Below are 19,996 nucleotides of genomic sequence, written 5' to 3'. Positions count from 1 at the left end.
TGATGATTGTGGGGGTTCTGCAAGTGGTATGATGCATCCTTTATCTACTCTAACCATGTCTAGAGATACTTCTGCAACTGCACTGCTGCAGGCTGCAAGTTCATCAGCTTCTAATGCCTCTGAACTGGTTTCCTATTTGGACTGTGACACTGTGACCCAGCTAGATGATGAGTTTAACATACTTAACTGGTGGCATCAGCACAAGCTTACTTATCCTATTCTTTCTATCATGGCAAAAGATATTCTTAATGTTCCTGTGTCTACCATCTCTTCAGAATCTACCTTTAGTATGACTGGCAGGATCATCGAGGAGCGGCGGAGGAAGCTAAAGCCTGAGATGGTGGAGATGTTGACCTGCATCAAGGACTGGGAGGCAGCAGAAGCAAAATTGCAACACCAGATGGAGGACAAGGAACTTGAAGAAGCATTTGAGAACCTTTATCTTGATTAAGTATCATTGTCATTGATGTAATGTGGGGCTGTAATATTTTGTGAACTTGGACATGGCTAGACTTGATGAATGAATGAACTTGTAGTGGAGCTCGGCTGTACTCTTTTCCTGCCTAGGGTTTCTCACAAGGGTGAGTTTTACCTAGGTGGGTTTTTAATGAGGCAGCCATTGCACTAAAGCTCCCATTTTGTTAATTGTCTTGTTTGTTTTGTGTTGATTTCTATATTTTTTTTTGAGGATTCTTTATGTTAAAACTTGAAGTCTTGATTAGTTTTTGATTCTGTACATTTCCAAGTTTTTTGATAGTATAGTGCCAGTGCTGGCACGGCACTGATGTGCCAACATAGTGCCGGCACGGCACTGGCACGTTTAAGCCTGTATAGGGCCGTGCCTGGGCTGCTGATGCAGCACGGCGGCACTAACAGGCACGGCACGACATGTCACCGTGCCACTGTAGTGCCGTGCCTGATAGTGCCGTGCTTAATAGTGCTAGTGCTAGTGTCGTGCTGGGCGGCCCGTTTGGCCATATATAGTTTGCGCCGCCTGATGCAGAGGGTTCAAAATTACAGCCGAATTTCGGTAATTTCCGAGGTGGCTGAATTTTATGTCAATACCGGAATTGAAAACCCTCATGCAGGACGACAGGGAATTGAATGAGCACTACGTTCTACTTATGCAGCCAATTTGGTTGCTTTCTGCTGCATACTGCTCTGCCGTCTTATTTACGGTGCAACAAAGCGGCAATCCATTGTTTAGGAGTACATGATCATGGTTCAGAGTAGTTTAACGCGGACGTCGGTTTCAGGGATGGAATGGACGGACATAAGTGAAGGTTTGACAGTAGGGGGGCGTGCTGCGTTGCCGTGCCTGATTGGTGCCTGTGTGCTGCGACGTGACTAGGAGAACAAACACACACTCGGACGAAAATCTTGCGACGCTTGACGGGGACAGGAATACAGGATTCAGCTGACTCAGTGCGTGCCGAAAGGGACGGCCATTGGGATTGGGGGTTTATTTGGGAAAGCTCTGATTGACGCTTCATGACGATGTAGATTGTCAAGGAAATTCAGTTCCAAGTTAGTATATCTGTCTATAGCTACGAGAGACTTGTGCAACAGATCCACCGGTGAGCATCTCATCAACATCTCAGCGTAACTGAAAGTGCAGAGGCAATTTGCAGAGAATTGAAAGGAAGAGGGGTTGTAGTAAGAGGGAAACATATTAACAAAATCAAACCGAAAACATCATAGGCTTGTGTTTGTCTCCATAACATTTCGGTGCAAGATCAACTAATGGTACACAGCAGCTACCCTAAGATTAGGATCAGCTCGTCTGCACCGGGACAGACTGGGAGGCTCGTCGTCGTCGCAGCAGATCGAGGGACAGGGAGGGGCACCATCCTAATACTAGTCCCCTCCCCCATGCTTGCAACACCGTCGCCACGCTATTCATTTTTTTTTATTCTAAAAACCAAATCCAAGAAGGACGGACGGACGGAAGCTGGACAACATCCAAGCATATACTATGTATGTACACACGGGCACGGCGCTTGGCCGGTGGCAAGGTAGCTAGTGCTTATTGTCGGGCGCGGCGGAGGCGAGGCGGGACGCGATGGCGGAGTGGTACATGGCGTCGTGGAAGCTCTCCGTCTCCATCATCTGCATCCGCAGCCGGCGCGCCTTGTCCTCCGTCAGCACGCCGAACCGCCTGGCCGACGCCGACGCCCTCTGCCGCGTCTGCTCCGGCTCCTCCTCGGACGCGGCCGGGCGCGCGTCGATGTAGTCCGGCTGGCCGGACCACCCCAGCAGCGGCGCCCACCACTTGGCGGCGCCAGAGCCTCCGCCGTCGGCGCGCGCCCTCGCCCCGCCGGCGGCCGCCGAGGCGGCGCAGGCGCAGGGCCGGACCGCCGAAGCCGGCGCCGGCGGGCGGACGGAGAAGATCGTCCCTGATGACACCGCCATCTGCACTTCTGGAAGTCTGCAACGGAGGAGAAAGGGATTTGAGGCTGATTGTTTTCGGTTTGTGTGACCTGCGGGGCGGATGTGGATTGGGGGGTGGGAAAGGTGGTGGTGGTGGGGTTATAAAGCGCGCGACGAGAACGGAGGGAGGGAGACGAACGAGTGGATAAGGTTTCGTCGAGGCGAGGCAACAGGCAAAGGGAAGAGGGGCCGCGGCGTGCGTCGCGCGGAGCGCTTTTTCGCAAGCGCGGGCCGTCGCTTTTACGGCGGGGGTGCGTGCTTGTTACAGCGGGCTGCGGGGATGCAGCTGGGCCTTTTCTTTGCTTTTGGGGCAACTTCCCTGGGACGGTGGCTCGCTCGGCGGCTCCTCTGCCGTCGGGTTCGGGTGGGGGTCCGTTTCCATCGGGTGGGTTTGCCAGCCTATACCGTTTCCCGTGGGCGCGGGCAGGGGTGGTGAGGCGCCGATTGGGGGCCGGCAGTTTTTCATGGGTTTTGAGCTTGTTTTCCTTCATCAGGGAGAGGAGAACACGGCACTGTGTTCCTGAAGTAGAGAAGGTTTTTCAGACGGTCGAAGTGTAATGTGCTTGGTCTTGGAAGCATTTAGGACACTCTATCATAGAGTCTAAATCAATTAATTACATATTATTTATGGGATTTTGCTGATGTGGCAGCATATTTATTGAAGAAAAAGGTAGAAAAAATAAGACTCCAAGTCTTATTTAGACTCTAAGTCCACATTGTTCGAGGTAATAAATAACTTTAGACTGTTAGGTTGATCTCAGGCCCAGCCCAACGGCTGGGGCCTCTTACCCCCTGGATCGCGCCCTGATCGGGGGCGCCCAACCGATCCATGGTTGGTGGGCCCCCGACGCGCTGCGCTATATAAACAGGAGTGGGGGCCGCAGGCACGTTTGACGAAGTTCACCGTGCACAAAACCCTACTCGACAAACCCTAGGACATCCGATCGGCTTGCGCAGTGGCGTCGGGAAGCACCACTGCGCCTCTCTCCTACCCCGCCGTCGTCGGTCAGTGCCGGTGGAGGCCCGAAGGACGACGGGATCTACTCCGCCACCGCGTCAGCACTCTCGACATGGACGCCACCGGATCCGCTCTCGCCGGGAACGCTGATGGTCGAAACCCTAACCTATCTGTTTCTCTGTTTCTAGTGGTAGATTAATCATATGCATGTGCCACTGTTTACTGCTATATGTTATTTGTACCCCGACTCGATTCACTGCTAGTAGATCCTGTTTATTATCAATGGTATCGGCCGATCTAGTAGTAGATCGGGGCTCGGGGACTACCCAGCGAGCACAGCAAGTAAGAGGGGATTCGTTTCCAAATCCTAAACCTAACTCAGTCAAAACCGAGACCTCCCTAACCCTAACGCCCAGATCCAAACGCGAAAGAATGAGAATAGGCAAGGGAACCAACGAACCCTAACCCTACAAGCAAGAGCAAGAATGGGGAAACCGTCCACCTACCCGTGACGCGGTCACCCACCGGCCGCGAGAGGCACCGCACACGAAGCCGCTCGACGGCGGCGCGCTCCGCCATGAGCGAGCGCGCGCGCCGGCGAGAGGGCTCGTGGCGGCGCCGTTAGCCCCTCCGGCCCGGCCTGGCCACTGCCGCCCCGAGTGTTGTGCGCTGGAGAAGCGCCGGCGTCGGCCCTGTGCCCGCGCGCAGAAGAGAAGCAAGGAAGAGCGCCGGCGGCGGCTCTGTCCCTGTGCTGGAGAGGGAACGAAGAAGAAAGAAATTAGGGTTTGGGAGAGTAAGTGGCGGCCAGCAGTTTTTATCCCAGCGAATTTTTCGTTGCACCGTTGGATTGAGATCAACGGCCAGGATGGCACTGGGCCTTTTTCGGCCCAGGCGGGATGGCGATTTCCCGGCCCAGGCCCAGGTTGCGGCCTGGGCGCGGGGGGCGCCTGTGCGCGGGTCGGCCATGGGCCGTTTTCACCTAACTGGGCCGCAAAAATCCAGTCAGCGAAGAGAGAAAAAAAAAAGGCAGGCCTGGGCGCTGCGCGCTGCTCCGCGCGCCGAGCTGGGCCGCAAGCGACCGTGGGCCGAATCGTTGGCCGCGGCCTGTTTAAGCACAGAAATTTCTTTTTTCATATTCCATTTTATTTTCAGAAGCATTTAAATAATGTTTTGCTCAGTTTTAAATTCTATTTAATTTGCACCAACGTGTATATTATCTAGAAAAGCACAGTCAGCAAATTATGCTTCTGAAAATAGCAAGAAAATTAATGTTTTCCGCTGCGCAAGTTATTCTCCTATTAAATTGAACCAACGGGATATTTAATTTGAGAAACGAGTTTTTAAAGCCCAGTATTTTTGTGATATTGTTATTTTTTGACCAACGTTAATAATAGCAATATTGCAAATTTCGAGTTCTAATTTTATGCATATATTCTATTCTGCCCAACGGTGATTAGAATTTATGTAGAGAGTTAACTTTTTGTATATCTTGATTTTGACCAACGTTAAATTAAGATATGCAATTATTTTTTCCTAGATTTAATGTTAATGTTCTCACTATTTTCTCATATTTAATTTCAGACCAAGCACTCAATGCGATGCACTTCATCAGTGCAATCCCAAAGCTGACGGGGCAGAACTATGTTCTGTGGCGCGAGGAACTTGATGCTGCTCTAGCACTTGCTGAGATAGATTTGGCTCTTCAGGAGCCAAAGCCCACTGAGCCAGAGGAGCCCGAAAGGGCTCAGAATGAGACCGATGAAGCTTTTGCTAATCGGAAGCGAGACTTTGCTCCCATCAGAGCAAAGTATGATCTTGAGAAGTACAAGTGGGAAAAGTCAAACCGCAAGTGCAAGATTGTCATCAAGAAAACTATCACAGAGGGCCTAAGAGGTGCCATCCCAGAATGTGACACAGCAAAAGAATATCTTGAGAAAGTGAAGAATCAGTTCACTGGTTCCACCAAAGCTCATGCTTCCACCCTGATCCAGAAACTCACTAACATGAGGTTCACAGGGGGGAGTGTGAGAGAGCACATTCTGAGCATGAGCACCATGGCAGCCAAGTTAGAGAAGCTAAAGATGCCCCTCGCTGATGGTTTCCTCATTCACCTAGCTCTAAACTCACTTCCTAAAGAGTATGAGACATTTGTTGTTAACTACAACACACAGCCAGAGGAGTGGGATTTAGAGAAGGTGATTGCTATGTGTGTGCAAGAGGAAGAAAGGCTCAAGAATGCAAATGGTGGTTCTGTGAACTTTGTGAAAGGAAAGAACAAGAAGCCATTCTACAACAAGAAAGCTCCAGATGCCTCCACCTCCCAGAACAAGGGAGGAAGCACTTCACAGCCTAAAGCACACCCAAAGCAAGACAACCAGCACAGGCAGGAGGACCCGGATCGCTGTAGATGGTGTAATGAGACAGGGCATTGGAAGCATGACTGCCCTAAGTTCATGAAACATTGCCTAGTGAAAGGTGAGGACATTATAACTTTTGTTGATGAATCCTTATATCTAAGTTATGCTAGATCCACATGGTGGATTGACTCAGGTGCAACTGTTCATGTTGCAAACTCTTTGCAGGGATTCAGTGGAGGGAGAACCCTTCAAAGAGGAGAAAGACAGATTAAGGTGGCCACTGGTGTTGAAGCTGAAGTTCAAGCTATAGGAAATTTATCTCTAGATTTAGCTAGTGGCTTCACCCTTGAGTTGCATGATGTTCTTTATGTTCCCTCTTTAGCTAGAAATTTAATTTCAGTTTCATGTTTGTCAGACTATGGTTTTGATTGCCATTTCAGCAAGAATGATTGTAAGCTACAGTTAAATAATAAATGTGTGGGTCTTGCCTTCCGACAAGACAAACTTTATTTATTATCTTTGTCTGAGAATGTGAATGCTGAATGTAATAATGCTGAGAATGCAATACCCGCAGATGCTAGCAAGAAAAGAAAGAGAATTGATTCCTCATCGAAATTATGGCACTGTCGTTTAGGCCATATTTCGAGGGGGAGAATAGAACGCTTAGTCAAAGAATCAATCCTCCCACCATTAGAACTCTCAGAGTTAGAGCAATGCGTTGATTGCATTAAAGGCAAGTTAGTAAAGAACATAAAGAAAGGCGCTAAGCGAAGCATGGGAGTACTAGAATTGATCCACACAGACATCTGTGGACCTTTTCCAGTGACATCTGTGGATGGTTTTGATTCCTTCATCACATTCACAGATGACTACTCTCGTTTTGGATACATCTATCCAATCAAAGAACGCTCAGAAGCTTTAGATAAATTTAAGATATTCAAGGCTGAGGTTGAAAACCAACTAGACAGAAAAATCAAAGTAGTAAGATCTGACCGTGGGGGGGAGTACTACGGTCGACATACCCCTTATGGACAAGTTCCTGGACCCTTTGCAAGGTTCTTACAGGAAAATGGCATAGTAGCCCAGTATTCAATGCCAGGGGACCCACAGCAGAATGGAGTAGCAGAAAGGCGTAACCGTACTCTAATGGATATGGTGCGCAGCATGATGAGCTATTCCACTCTGCCACTGAGTTTGTGGATGGAGGCCTTAAAAACCGCCATTCATATTCTCAACAGAGTTCCAAGCAAGTCAGTACTTAAAACCCCGTATGAGTTGTGGACCGGCAGGAAACCCTCAGTCAACCATCTGCGTGTCTGGGGGAGCCCCGCTGAAGCAAAAGTGTTTAACCCAAACATAGGAAAGCTAGACCCCAAAACAGTAAGTTGTCATTTCATTGGCTATCCAGAAAAGTCGAAAGGTTATCGTTTCTACTGCCCTGGTAGACATACCAAGTTTGTGGAAACGAGACACGCTAGTTTTCTAGAAGATCAGATGATCAGGGGGAGCAAGGCAGCGCGAGAAATTAACCTTGAAGAGAAGCGGGTGTTCGTGCCCATTCCCATGGTGCAAGAACCCTACTTTACGCTGCCTGTTGTTGTTGGATCTACACCAGTAGTGACAACACCTGCTGCTTTTTCGCCTATGGCCAATTTGGAACCTGTCCCTCAGGAGCCGAATGAACCCATAGTCGAAGAACAACAGCCCCAACAAGAGCAATCTCAAGAAGAAATGCCAGTAGCAGAAACTTCTGGCAGACCTCAAAGAGCAAGAAAGTCTCCTATTCCAGATGACTATATAGTCTATGAATGCGAAGAAGTTCAGATGGAGGATGAACCCACTTCATTTGAAGAAGCCATGAGGAGCACCGAAGCATCTAAGTGGCAAGAAGCCATGGAAGATGAATTAAAGTCTATGAGTACCAATAAAGTTTGGGACCTAGAGAACATTCCTGAAGGAGCCAAAACAGTAGGCTGCAAATGGGTCTACAAGGTGAAACGTGACTCCAAAGGGAACATAGAAAGGTACAAAGCAAGACTGGTAGCCAAGGGTTTTACTCAGCGAGAAGGGATAGATTATAATGAAACATTCTCTCCCGTCTCGAGCAAGGACTCTTTTAGAATCATAATGGCCCTAGTGGCACATTTTGATCTAGAATTGCATCAAATGGATGTGAAGACAGCTTTTCTCAATGGGGATCTAGAAGAAAGAGTATACATGGCACAACCGAAAGGTTTTGTTGTGACAGGCAAAGAAAGAATGGGCTGTCGCCTGAAGAAATCCATTTATGGATTAAAGCAAGCATCCAGGCAGTGGTATTTAAAGTTTGATAAGACAATCAGAAAGTTTGGGTTTACAGAGAACGTTGAGGACAATTGCGTATATGCAAAGTTTAAGAATGGGAAATACATTTTCCTAGTACTGTATGTAGATGACATTCTACTAGCCAGTAGTGATGTTACTCTACTGCAGGAAACCAAGAGATTTTTGTCCTCAAATTTCGATATGAAAGATTTAGGTGAAGCTTCTTTTGTCTTGGGCATAAAGATTCACCGAGATAGAAGTCGAGGGGTATTGGGATTGTCCCAAGAGGCATATATAGAGAAAATATTGAAGAAATTCAATATGCATAAGTGTAGACCTTCACCTGCTCCTATTGTAAAAGGTGACAAGTATGGGGAACATCAATGTCCCAAGAGCAAGTTCGAGCGCGATCGCATGCAAGCCGTTCCATACGCTTCAGCTGTCGGAAGCTTACAGTATGCTCAAGTGTGCACACGCCCAGACCTGGCTTTTGTAACCGGGTTACTTGGTAGATATCAAAGTAATCCAGGTATGGAACACTGGAATCTAGTAAAGAAAGTCTTAAGGTACTTGCAAGGCACGAAAGGGCTCATGTTAACCTATAGAAGATCTGATGACCTACAAATAGTAGGGTATTCAGACTCTGATTACGCGGGAGATGATAGAAAGTCTACCTCAGGGTATGTATTCACTCTCGCGCAAGGAGCCATATCATGGAAGAGCTCAAAACAAACAATAGTCACTGCATCGTCCACAATGTATGCTGAGTTTATTGCTTGTTATGAGGCATCAGGACAGGTGAATTGGCTTAAGAAATTTATACCCAGTTTAAAGGTGGTCGACAGCATCGATAAACCACTAAAGTTGTATTGTGACAACGAGCCAGCAGTGTTGTATGCTCACAACAATAAGTCAAGCAATGCAGCCAAGCACATTGACATAAAATATTATGTTGTCAAGGATAAAATCCGGGATCACGTCATAAGTCTTGAACATATAAGCACAGAAAAGATGCTAGCGGATCCGCTTACCAAAGGCTTACCGCCCAACGTGTTTAGAGAACATGTAGCCGGCATGGGTTTAAGGGAAAGCCTGTGATTCCTGGATAGTAAGGGGCCCAAGGCGAGAATTCATCTCTAAATAGAAAAGTGTTTGTGGCTGTCTAATCTAGCAGTGATAACTGTCAAGATGAAGCATGCTCAATACACTGTTTTGTGATGGGGTGAGTTGACAAAGCGAGATAACACAGTTGAGATCAAGGGGGAGAATGTTAGGTTGATCTCAGGCCCAGCCCAACGGCTGGGGCCTCTTACCCCCTGGATCGCGCCCTGATCGGGGGCGCCCAACCGATCCATGGTTGGTGGGCCCCCGACGCGCTGCGCTATATAAACAGGAGTGGGGGCCGCAGGCACGTTTGACGAAGTTCACCGTGCACAAAACCCTACTCGACAAACCCTAGGACATCCGATCGGCTTGCGCAGTGGCGTCGGGAAGCACCACTGCGCCTCTCTCCTACCCCGCCGTCGTCGGTCAGTGCCGGTGGAGGCCCGAAGGACGACGGGATCTACTCCGCCACCGCGTCAGCACTCTCGACATGGACGCCACCGGATCCGCTCTCGCCGGGAACGCTGATGGTCGAAACCCTAACCTATCTGTTTCTCTGTTTCTAGTGGTAGATTAATCATATGCATGTGCCACTGTTTACTGCTATATGTTATTTGTACCCCGACTCGATTCACTGCTAGTAGATCCTGTTTATTATCATAGACTTTATGATAAAGTCTGCATTGTGAGTGCCCTTAGGGATGGGTTGAACCTATCTCATGGTTGGTTTAGGAGGTTGTGTTTATTAGTTATATGTTTGTATAGAAGTGGATGAGGGGGCTCACGTAGTCACGTGACAGCCTCTCAATGTCTTCTACCTCCAGCTCACTGAGGCCATGCCACGCCCTCACTTGCCTAGGTGTGAGCCTCCTCCTTTGATTTTGGCTAGTGGTGAGGGAATCGACAGGTGTTGTTTCTAGAAAAGAAAATTGCACCTCACGCTCGTCCCAAATTTCTCAAGTGACTAACAACAGAAGAGAGCGAAAGACCTTTAGCGAAAAGCCTTGTTGACCGGCCATCTTTGTCCACCAATCCTTTACCGTGCTGCACGATGAAACAGTACTTTCTGACTTCCAAGCTTTTTCATCGGCGCAAAATATGGGCCGTAAACAGTCCGTTCCAGCTCGTGCAAATATATACTCTACACATCTTTCCGATTTTGTTGCTACGTCGGACGGTGACCGGGGGTGGACGTGGACGGTGGACGGATACTTTGGGGGAGCCAGCCACTGGTCCACCCGCGTGGCCTGCCTCGCTGGCGCGTTGGTGCCCGTCCCGCCTTCACGGCGAGAGGGACCTCCGTGTCTGCTAGCCGCCGCGGCGTTCCCTCCACCGACCACCGCTGGCCGGGGCGCCCGACGGCGAGCCTCGGAAGCGTGACGCACATGCACACCCGGTAGCAAATCGAATGTGTGCCGCGGAGCGCGGAGTGCGACGCACCGGCGCGTACGCGCGGACGTGTGCCTCGCGGCGCGTCTCGGTGCGGCGACGGCGACGCGGCCACGCCCACGTGAACGTTTCGCGCGGCGTGCACGGCGTCCGGTGCGGGGTGGGTGGCCCTGTTCATACGAACCTCCCGTGCCTCTGCCGTGCCGTGTCATCGCGAAATTGCTCGGCATTTGTCTTCGTCCGTGAGATAGGCTTTTTTTCAGTACGTGCAATGCCTGAATATCATCTTAGCCGCGGTGGCTTTGTAATAAAGCTGGGGTAGATCTCTGATCTAAAAAAAAACTTAGCCGCGGCATATACCCAAAAGACTTCATTCTCCGGGGAAAAACCGGGCATTATGATTTACGCACAGCACAAAAGCAGACCAGCAGTGACGTCTCTTTCCGGGATAATAACTAGCGAGTTGCCTGGAAAGCAACGACGACGCTTTCAGACTTGGAGATGATCTGGAGTGCTGATCCAGGAGAGAGGAGTTGCTGCCCGGGTCACCAATAATTTGGCCGCCAGGCAGCCAGCGTTCCTAGTCAAAATCTGAACCTGGATTAAAGGAGTTCCTTTATTGAATAATGAATGAATAGTGTGTTACAGTGACGTGGAGATAAGCCATGAAACCTGCCTGTGTGTATCATCAGGAAGAGGATTAAATGCAAACTTGGTTATGCAACATCTCAATCATGGGTGGTGCAATGAGATTGTTTTTTAGACCTTGTGTGTGCGTAATGATTTGTCACTTTCGCTTTCGCTGAATAGTAGCACAAGATTAGGCGCCACGAGTCAAGATGTCAACGGGGAACCGATCCCCGATTCCCCGCGGAGAATTCCCCTATTAGGTGATGGGTTTGGGGCAAAATTTTCCCCCACGGGGAGCTAATTGGGGTCAAATCTGTCTCCGTCGGGTTTCACGGGGGCGGGTTTGGTGTGCATCCCCCCGTCCCCGACTCCCGTGGAGACCCGAAATTAACGAAGGCCCATTAGCCCACGGCCCATTGTTATTGATGCACTGATGGTGAATGTATGAAACTATGCATTATGGTCTGAGACAACAACTCTATGTGATTGTTTACTGTTATGAACTATGTAGTATTAAAATTGTGAACAACAAATGACTGTTATTTGCATGTGAATTTATGTTGAATTATGGAATATGCGGTGCTGTTTATACAAGTGAAGCGGGGACGGGGATGGGGCAGAAGTTCCCCCCGTGAGGTTTCACGGAGACAAGGATGGGGCGGATTTTGTCTCCACAGGAACGGGTCTGAGGTAGTAACCTTCGACGGGGAATTCTCCGTTGACATTTTGAGCCACCACAGAGGCAGCCACCCGTTGCAAAGGCCCAGAGCGAGCGGGCCTCTTCGCGGTTTACAATTGTACAGGCAGCAGGCTGGTCAATTGCAAAAGGAAGGAAAGGCCAGCTCCGTCAAGGACGGGAAATGGCCTATTTCGCTGGCAAAGGCCCAGATGCTCTGGATGAGCCCTAGAGCACGGGACTGGAGCAGCTCAACCGACCGCCGCCCCGGCCGAGCCCACAGGCAAGGGTGGTGGTGGGCAACTGGTGGCCGGCGTCGCGGAATGAAAGGAAATGGGGCCGGTGGCGGTTGGCCGACGCTGCTGGTAGCCTGGTACAGCCAGCTCCCTTCAGAAGCTGGTCGCGCCACGCGCCATGGCCAATGTCACCGTTGCGTTGCTGCGGCTGGGCACCTGCTGGCTGGGAGACACCATCATACTTTGCTCAGGCCTTGTTTAGATCCAAAAACTTTTTGGATTTGGACATTATAGCACTTTCATTTGTATTTATTAATTATTGTCCAATTATAGATTAACTATACTCAAAAAATTTATCTCGTAAATTACTGTTAAACTATGCAATTAGTTATTTTTATCTATATTTAATGTTCTATGGATGTGCCACAAGATTCGACGTGACGGAATCTTGAAAAGTTTTTGGTTTTTGGACGCAACTAAACAAGGCCTCAATCAAACAATTCAATGTCAAACGGCTACCGGTAGGCGCACAAGGTTACTTGCGCTCCAACGGAAATTCGGAATGTCATACGAGAGCAGCTTTACTGACGCGATTGCAGTCCAAGAGAGCAAGCTAAATGTAAACTCAACAAATATGAGACTCTGCATTGATGATCATGTACTGAAGGACTTGGTTACTACAGTCTATTCAACAAATATGAGACTCTGCATTGATAATTATTCTACCTCGTTCCCTTTCGGCCCTTCCCCTTCCTGTCGCTCCTATGTAGTCTACGCTATAAACACCAGTTCTTACAAATTACACCTTCCCCACAGATGCGTTTGGGTCAAAAACCCAAGTACAACACTAGCAGTAGTAGTAGCAGTACATTACATAGCAACAGTATTCACATCAACGGAATGCAGCTTGAGGATCATCCCTCTACAGAAAAAAAAAACACTTTATGTCTTCACAGGCTTGGCTGAACCGCATTTGTAGCAACCTGCAGGGTGGAGCTGAAGCTGTTAAACTCAAAATCGACGGTATAGTAGCCTGGATAAACCCCCTCTCTCTCCAAGAAAAGAAAAAGGTGTGAAAAGTGCTAACTCAAAGTAACCTGTGAAAATCTTCCTATGTTAGGCACAAAGCAGCCACTGACATGCGTGGTGCGTACTTGACTACTTGTTCTCCCAAAGAAAAGAAAAGAGCGCAAAAAATTCAACCCGTTGGCTCCTATTTGAAGCCAGCAAAAAAAAATGTCAGAGAGTCAATCGATGAGCCATCACTACATCACATCTAATCCTTTGAAAACTAACTGCAGTGCCATATGTGTGCTCATTGTTACCTGAATTGGTCTTTCTTCACGCAGGCTTGAAGTTCTGTGTTTTACCTCTCCCCGATTGGTTGTGAGTTCATCCAATATCTCTGCATCAGGACGGCTAGGACAGCTTGCTACCTCAGATACTTCATCTTCCTGTGCAAGGAACAACCAATGTTCTATTAACAATTGGGTCAAGCAAACAAAACACCGAAAAATGGATTCCAATCGAAGGCAAGATGAATGTATACCAGATTGTGTTCAAGGGCGATCCCATCAAGTTCTTCATACTCAGCTGCATCGAGTTCCCTCAAGACGATGGGATCAAAAAATTTGGGGAGGAGATACTGCCTGATGAGAATCATTAGAAAGAAAGGCACTGGGAACAGGATCCCGGCTATCGGTATCCATGTTATTCCAAAGCATATTAGGAGGTAAACCAACTGAAAGATCGTGAAGATGGTTATTGTTTTGGGAACCACTGACTCCACAAAAGATGCATGGGGACCTTCAAGAACCCTGCAAATGTTACAGCCACGGTGTAATTGATGATTAATCGAAAAGGAAAAGAAATACAGGCTCTGCATTATGCCCATGTTTGTTCAATTGAAGTGAACTGATGCAGAACAAAGATATTACTTGTAGAGTCGGCTTTCTGCAACGAACAAAAGCTGTATCCTCTCCCAGAACTGATTCCCTGGTAGACTGTCAATGGCCATGTAGGCAAAGTAACCCCAGAGAACCGATGTTGGTATCATCCTGATAACTGGCATAGCTCCAACACAACCACCAACCAATATGGATTGCAGCAGATTACTCAATCTCTGTTCATTCACTCGAACCGGCAAGTGGGCTTCTATATGTTTCCGAGGGTCAAATTCTCTAGCCAATTTCCCTTCTTCATTGCCTTCTTGCAGAACAGCATCCTTAAAGTTCTTCAACTCCTTGTCAACAGAACCAGTCTGAAAGACCACATTTTGACCGTTAGCATTATTTTACTCTTAACTTGTCCATAAAGAATAACGTGAACAGCATTTATGTGGTACTCTACTGCATAAGATTTAAAAAAACTTTGGTGTTTTCATGTAAGACTCACATTCTGTTCGCTATCCATTTCGATGAAAATTTCTTCCATCTTGCCATATATTTCCAAAGTGGTAGCACTTCTCCCTATGCTATCCTTGGCAGTATCAACCATCTTTTTGCTTAGCAACTGAAATTAAGAGATGGAAATGTATGAGGAAAGCTGATTACATTAACCAACCACATAAATCAGTTTGAATTTCACCAACCTGCCTCTTAAGGACAGCAAGACTTTTTGTGTGCATGGGAGACTGAGGAAGGACTCCATTAGATGGAGGGATGCCAAGCAAACCGCACAGCAGGACCTGACATTCATATACCATGAGAAAAAGGGACTAAAGAGCCATAACATTTGAACTAAAAATGCGGACCAGGGCCTGTATCATTTCTATACTATATATTGGGAAAAAAATAGATTGTCATACTTAGTCTAATGAATTTGATTGAGATACCAAGAAACTGAGGTTAAATTTACAACTAAATGGAAAACCTAAATAAATAATTTGTATGATAGAGATTTATATGCCACATACCATGATTCCAAGGACCAAAATGTCATAGTGGTAGGCAGAAGGCTTCTTCAAATTATACTCCTTTTGCTGTGCCAACTGTGAAGCTACGCTATGATCAAAGAAGTAAAGTCCTGCAACCATCAAAGCAGGCAGAATGGCTGCAAGTATATACGCTGGAGGGACGGAAAACAAATCCTGACAGTAAACAGAAGAGAGAGCATTCAGAATCATGTCATGCAGCCATGCAGGAAATCTCTATGAAAGTTTGCACTTCTACAACCAATAAAATTGCATCTCAGGATAATAAGCAATCGACTTATTACCCTTGCTATGGTCCAGTGTCCCTGTGAACTTGACTCCCAGGGAAGTGGAGAGAAAAGCCTCCTGGGGACTCCTGAAGGCAGCTTGCCTGGCAGTGTATACGACAATGCTGTCCACACAATCACCATAAGTGGGACGCCGTAATCAGCTATAAAGCTTCTAAGCCGCCCTGTAAATTGCAAATCAAAGTGTGGTCAGGTGCACGGATAGCGCCAAATAAGAAATAAACTATCAATAATACCCAGGAGTCAGCATCACAGGTCCCTTTGAGAATTAAGAGGGACATTGAGCAAAGGAGAAGGGCTTTAAAAAGGGGGGCCTAGCAAGCCGGTGTTTGTGCTGCATCCGGGCTGTGCTTCTGCATGTTTGCCACTTCTTTTTTTTCCTTTGCTTTCAAAATTGTTTGGACTAAAACCAGTACATAAACTCCCTTTTATTCTACCTTAATTGAGAAGATTTGAACTTGAACCTCGACAGTAAAGTGTACGGCCACACCTCCCACCCAACAAATTGAGCTAGGCTCACTTCCATAGAAAAATTAGAATTGTCCATACAAATAAACAGGACAAGCCCAAACACAAGTAAAGTCGAGCATGGTCTACAGTAGTCCAAAACCAGGTCTGACATTCAGGCCCGATCCGATCAGCAATCCAGTTCAAATGATTTATTCCATCCGTACACTTTTTTATTTTGTAAAAAGGCCTTTCATTTGCAAATAATTAGTTGTTTGCATGTGTCTGTAGAAAGGTTGTGCCCATGGATTTAGATTCGGAAGTGTTTTAATATAACATTGTGATACATACCATAAGAGAGACTAAAGACCAAAACCTACTTTTGAAAGATTATTCATATACCAAAAACACAAAGTACAACAAAGGGCTGATGAACTATTGTGTTAGTAGGATTCAGGGTTGGGCTGTCTCTCTTCTATCTATATCAATGAAATATGCATGAGCTCATGCCCGTTAGTTAAAAAAAGGTTGGACTGTCTATGGAGTCTGGATTAATTGAATGGATTTATATTGCACAGCAAGCTACATTCAGCTTTAGGTATAACATTACAGATCTAAAATAAAAGGGTAGGAAGAGTGACCAACTTATGCCATATAGCCATGACCTTGCCCGCCTGGTCCTCAATGCAGTATACAGCAAGCCAATTGAAAATATGACACCAAGTAGGCCATTGACATACAGCCACTGGAATTGGTATATTGGTGAACTGCTGTCAGCATCTTCGGGCACACTAAATTCGCTAATCATTCCCTGCATTAGACAACCCGTTTTAAACATTTCTGCCATGTAAGAAATAAATCGGATTTACTAGTATCATAGTACCTTGATAGCTTCTTGCAAGAACAGAACAGTGATTAACATGCCAAAAAGTTCTCCTGCAACCCTTGTAAATCTGCTAATAACGTTGGAAGCATTGAACATTGCCAAAAGAAACAACATGATGGCAGTCCAGATGCAGACCCTACAGACAGAGGAAATATCAAGTCCAGTTTATCTGAAAGCTAACACGGGTTCAAATGCGTTCTATTTCAGTCATTACCATCCAGCCCACGCCAAATATAGCTTCTCACCCAGAGCTTGTTGATTCTTGGCAAAGTTGTAGAGATAAGTGTACATGATAATAGTTGGTTCAGCAACTCCAACAATCAGTAAAGGCTGCCCTCCAAGAATTGAATGTATGATGCCACATATCGCAGTCGATGCCAATGTTTCAACTGTTGTGAGTATACCATCTGTAACGAAAGTATATTGTTTTGTTACTGCTTTTGTGATATACAGGCCTAACTAGCATAGTAGCACAAGGCAAGGCCTTACTTGTTGCTGTGCTCAGTTGTGCTCCGAAGGCAATGACAGGAAGAGCAGAGGCAAAGAAGATATACATGGTAGGTGCCAATATCCTGATGATCCATTTGCCAGCAATACAAATAAGCTATGCAATTAACAGGAATAGTGAACATAATTGCTAGTAATGACCCAGCACAAATACGTTACACAAAACTGACCTAAAGCCAGAGTGGACTCCTGCAACCCAATCATGCTTGTACCAAGTGGCCCTTCCTTTGATATCAGTGACAACTCCCTTGAAGGGATGCCTTAGCAGATCCATAATCTGAGGAAGGAATTAATAAAGTGGAGTCATAAGCATAAATAGAAAATGATGAAATCACGCTTAACATCGCGTCATCAGACGGCTGATCTACAAACAAAGCAGGCTCTTTTTTAGGGGAAGGGAAGATCAGAGCCAAATCACTAGATAGATTAGAGAAAGTTCATGTACCAAAATGGCCTAGCTGTCCATGAAAAAATAAAAGTCAATCTGGAAAAACTTTGATACCAGAAGTTCAAGCCGTCATATGCGTGTTGTGCTGACTTGTATAATGTATGTAACGTGAGGGTTCTGAATTTCTTCGTGCAACAACTTTTCAATAACCATTCTAACAATTTAATTCAGCAGGTTATATCTAACTAGACCAAAACTTGTGCAAAATCCTCGGATGAACTACTAGAAGAGCAATAAAAATTGTCCCAGCTGATAGTTGCAGCTCATGGTCTGGTCCAAGAGGCCCACCGTATCAATTTTTTAAAAATTGTTCCACGGGTGGGGCCCGGTCCTAACCCAATTTTCCACGACGACTTTCAAGGAGAACAACTCACTAGCTAGTTACAACGTCCAGAACAGATCAAACGAAGCAGTAATAAAAAGACTTTTAAAAGAAAAAGGACGCCACGCACGGGTAGCGCAGCTACGTACTGCGACGAATTTTCAGTGGAAGAGCTAGGAAACCCAGTGGAAAAACAAGAGCACGAGATTCAGATGCTGGAGCCATTTCAAACCCACATGAACAGAAACCGGAGTTACGAAGGAACATGCGGAACGTTTCTCCCCCACAGTTAAGTTACGACAGCTAACGCACCCCAGTACTGCGCGGAGACGATCGGAGAGACAGCCATGAAAACCTCAACAAATTCCCCCGAAAAATCTCCGGATGGCCGGAGAAAAACCACACACACCGCTTGGTTCTAAAAACACACACGCACATACACATAGCGCAAGTACGAGTCATGCATGGACGCATGCACACACACACAGCTCCAAAAAAAACAGAGAGAGAAGGCGACGCCAGAATAATCTGACGACACCATGAACAACTCCGAATCTGCAGACGTCCACGCGACGACACGAGACAAACTAACAATCCATCATCCTGCGACGAGCTAACGCGCACATCGACCAAGCAATCGGACCGAACCCATCCGATCGGGGACGGGGAGTAGATCGAAGCCGTACCAGTTTCGGAGCGGCGGCGGAGGCGAGTTCACGCGGCGGCGGAGGTGAGTTGGCGGGAAAAGTTGACGCGGCGGCGCGTTTGGATCGGCAATGCCCGCGTCCTCCTGTCCTCGGGGACGGCGCGGAGCCCTAGGCGGGTGGAGTGGGGGGGCGGCGTGGTGGGCTTGTCGAGGCCGGGTGCCCCGGAATGCCGGTATTTATAAGCGGAGGCGTGAAATTGGGAGGAGAAGACGGGACATGGGAGTCGAGAAGGAAGCGCGGCGCGGCGAGGGAGGGAGGAGGGAGATGGACGCGCTCTCTCAATAAATCCTGCTGTCTCGTCTCGTCTCGTCTCACTGACGAGTGGGGCTGGGCCGCTGGGGGCGACTCTTGTCCGCCTTCGCTGGCTGACGAGTGGAGCCGCAAGTGACACTTGGAAAGGCCCCGCCGCTGGCGATCCGCGAGGGGGTCCACACGGCACGTGGCGTGGAGGGGTGGGGGGATGCCGTGGGAGGAGCCGGCCCCGGCCCGCCGTGAGCAGCAGCAGCAGGCCGCACCGCATGTCCGCATCGGGCAATTCGGCATGGCGCTTTTGCGACTGCGAGCAGTGAGCGACTGCATGCACATGCACGATACGTAGCTGTAGGCCTGTACCCTGTGCCAGCTCCAGGAACAGAAGCACACGATATGATACGCATGGTGTTGGAGGGGAAGGGGACATGGACAGCATCCAGAATCCGGACCAAACGCGCCCCCTCAAGACGACGATGAAATAAACACACAAGAAATGCTCAACGTTTTCTTTTTTTTTTTTGTGTGCGCGCGCGATGCGGTCCGTGTAAGGCCTTTTTAGTTCATGAAAATGAAAATTGACTACTATAGTATTTTCATTTGTATTTGATAATTATTATTTAAACATAGATTTTAAAAAATTTGTGTCGCAAAATATAAATAAACTGTATAATTAATTATTTTTTATTTTTATTTAATACTCTATATATATGTTACAAGATTTGATGTAATAGGAAATATTGAAAAGTTTTTTGATATTAGGGTGAAATAAGGCCTAAGCCGCTAGCGGCAACGCGTTTCAAGCTAGTCTACTGGACGCCGTATACGCGACGCGCGCCATATCAGCCGCACCTTTCGACCGCTACATAGCAGGCTAGCAATAGCATCGTCTATCGTATCCGGGAGATGGGTGCAGGCCGAGGTCGGAGTGCCCACGTCGTCGGCACTCGCGCCAGTGACGTCGGTGTCACTTGAACAAAAACTGCCTCTGCCAAGGGATGCCGTAGCTCTAGCTCCACTACCACCACCACCAGTACACCTTGCCGTTGCCGCACACATGTCCACAAGGTGATCGTCCCTTCGCGGCCAAGTGTGAATTTGCCTTTAGGGCAGTACTTGAAGGGTCA

At 47.5% G+C, this 19,996-nt stretch overlaps 3 protein-coding genes across 4 annotated transcripts; 1 reads left to right on the top strand and 2 right to left on the bottom strand.

Annotated features, from left to right (window-relative positions):
* LOC8078797 lies at window positions 1,652–2,570 on the bottom strand. Its single transcript, XM_002455045.2, has one exon. The coding sequence runs from the start codon at window positions 2,410–2,412 to the stop codon at window positions 2,020–2,022; it is 393 nt and encodes a 130-aa protein (XP_002455090.1). The 5' UTR covers window positions 2,413–2,570; the 3' UTR covers window positions 1,652–2,019.
* On the top strand, window positions 4,934–6,261 carry LOC110434019. The gene is made up of 2 exons (XM_021457501.1): window positions 4,934–5,863; window positions 5,971–6,261. Exons 1-2 carry the CDS (start codon window positions 4,987–4,989, stop codon window positions 6,015–6,017), a joined length of 924 nt encoding a protein of 307 aa, XP_021313176.1. The 5' UTR covers window positions 4,934–4,986; the 3' UTR covers window positions 6,018–6,261.
* LOC8056540 (boron transporter 4) lies at window positions 12,699–18,880 on the bottom strand. Of its 2 annotated transcripts, none has more exons than XM_021455542.1 (14): window positions 18,600–18,879; window positions 17,314–17,420; window positions 17,126–17,208; window positions 16,851–17,043; window positions 16,634–16,772; window positions 16,396–16,561; window positions 15,301–15,467; window positions 14,999–15,172; window positions 14,675–14,770; window positions 14,479–14,595; window positions 14,022–14,344; window positions 13,634–13,901; window positions 13,410–13,538; window positions 12,699–13,067 (listed from the first exon to the last, which is right to left on the bottom strand). In XM_021455542.1, exons 2-14 carry the CDS (start codon window positions 17,415–17,417, stop codon window positions 13,035–13,037), a joined length of 1,992 nt encoding a protein of 663 aa, XP_021311217.1. In that variant the 5' UTR covers window positions 17,418–17,420; window positions 18,600–18,879; the 3' UTR covers window positions 12,699–13,034. The 2 variants fall into 2 exon arrangements, with proteins under 2 accessions (XP_021311217.1, XP_021311218.1); XM_021455543.1 differs by lacking the exon at window positions 12,699–13,067 and adding an exon at window positions 13,076–13,297 and having other exon boundaries at window positions 18,600–18,880.

This window comes from Sorghum bicolor, chromosome 3, assembly GCF_000003195.3.
Source record: "Sorghum bicolor cultivar BTx623 chromosome 3, Sorghum_bicolor_NCBIv3, whole genome shotgun sequence".
NCBI lineage: Eukaryota > Viridiplantae > Streptophyta > Magnoliopsida > Poales > Poaceae > Sorghum > Sorghum bicolor.
Note: the sequence above shows the minus strand (reverse complement) of the source record. Positions and strands in the feature narration are given on the sequence as shown.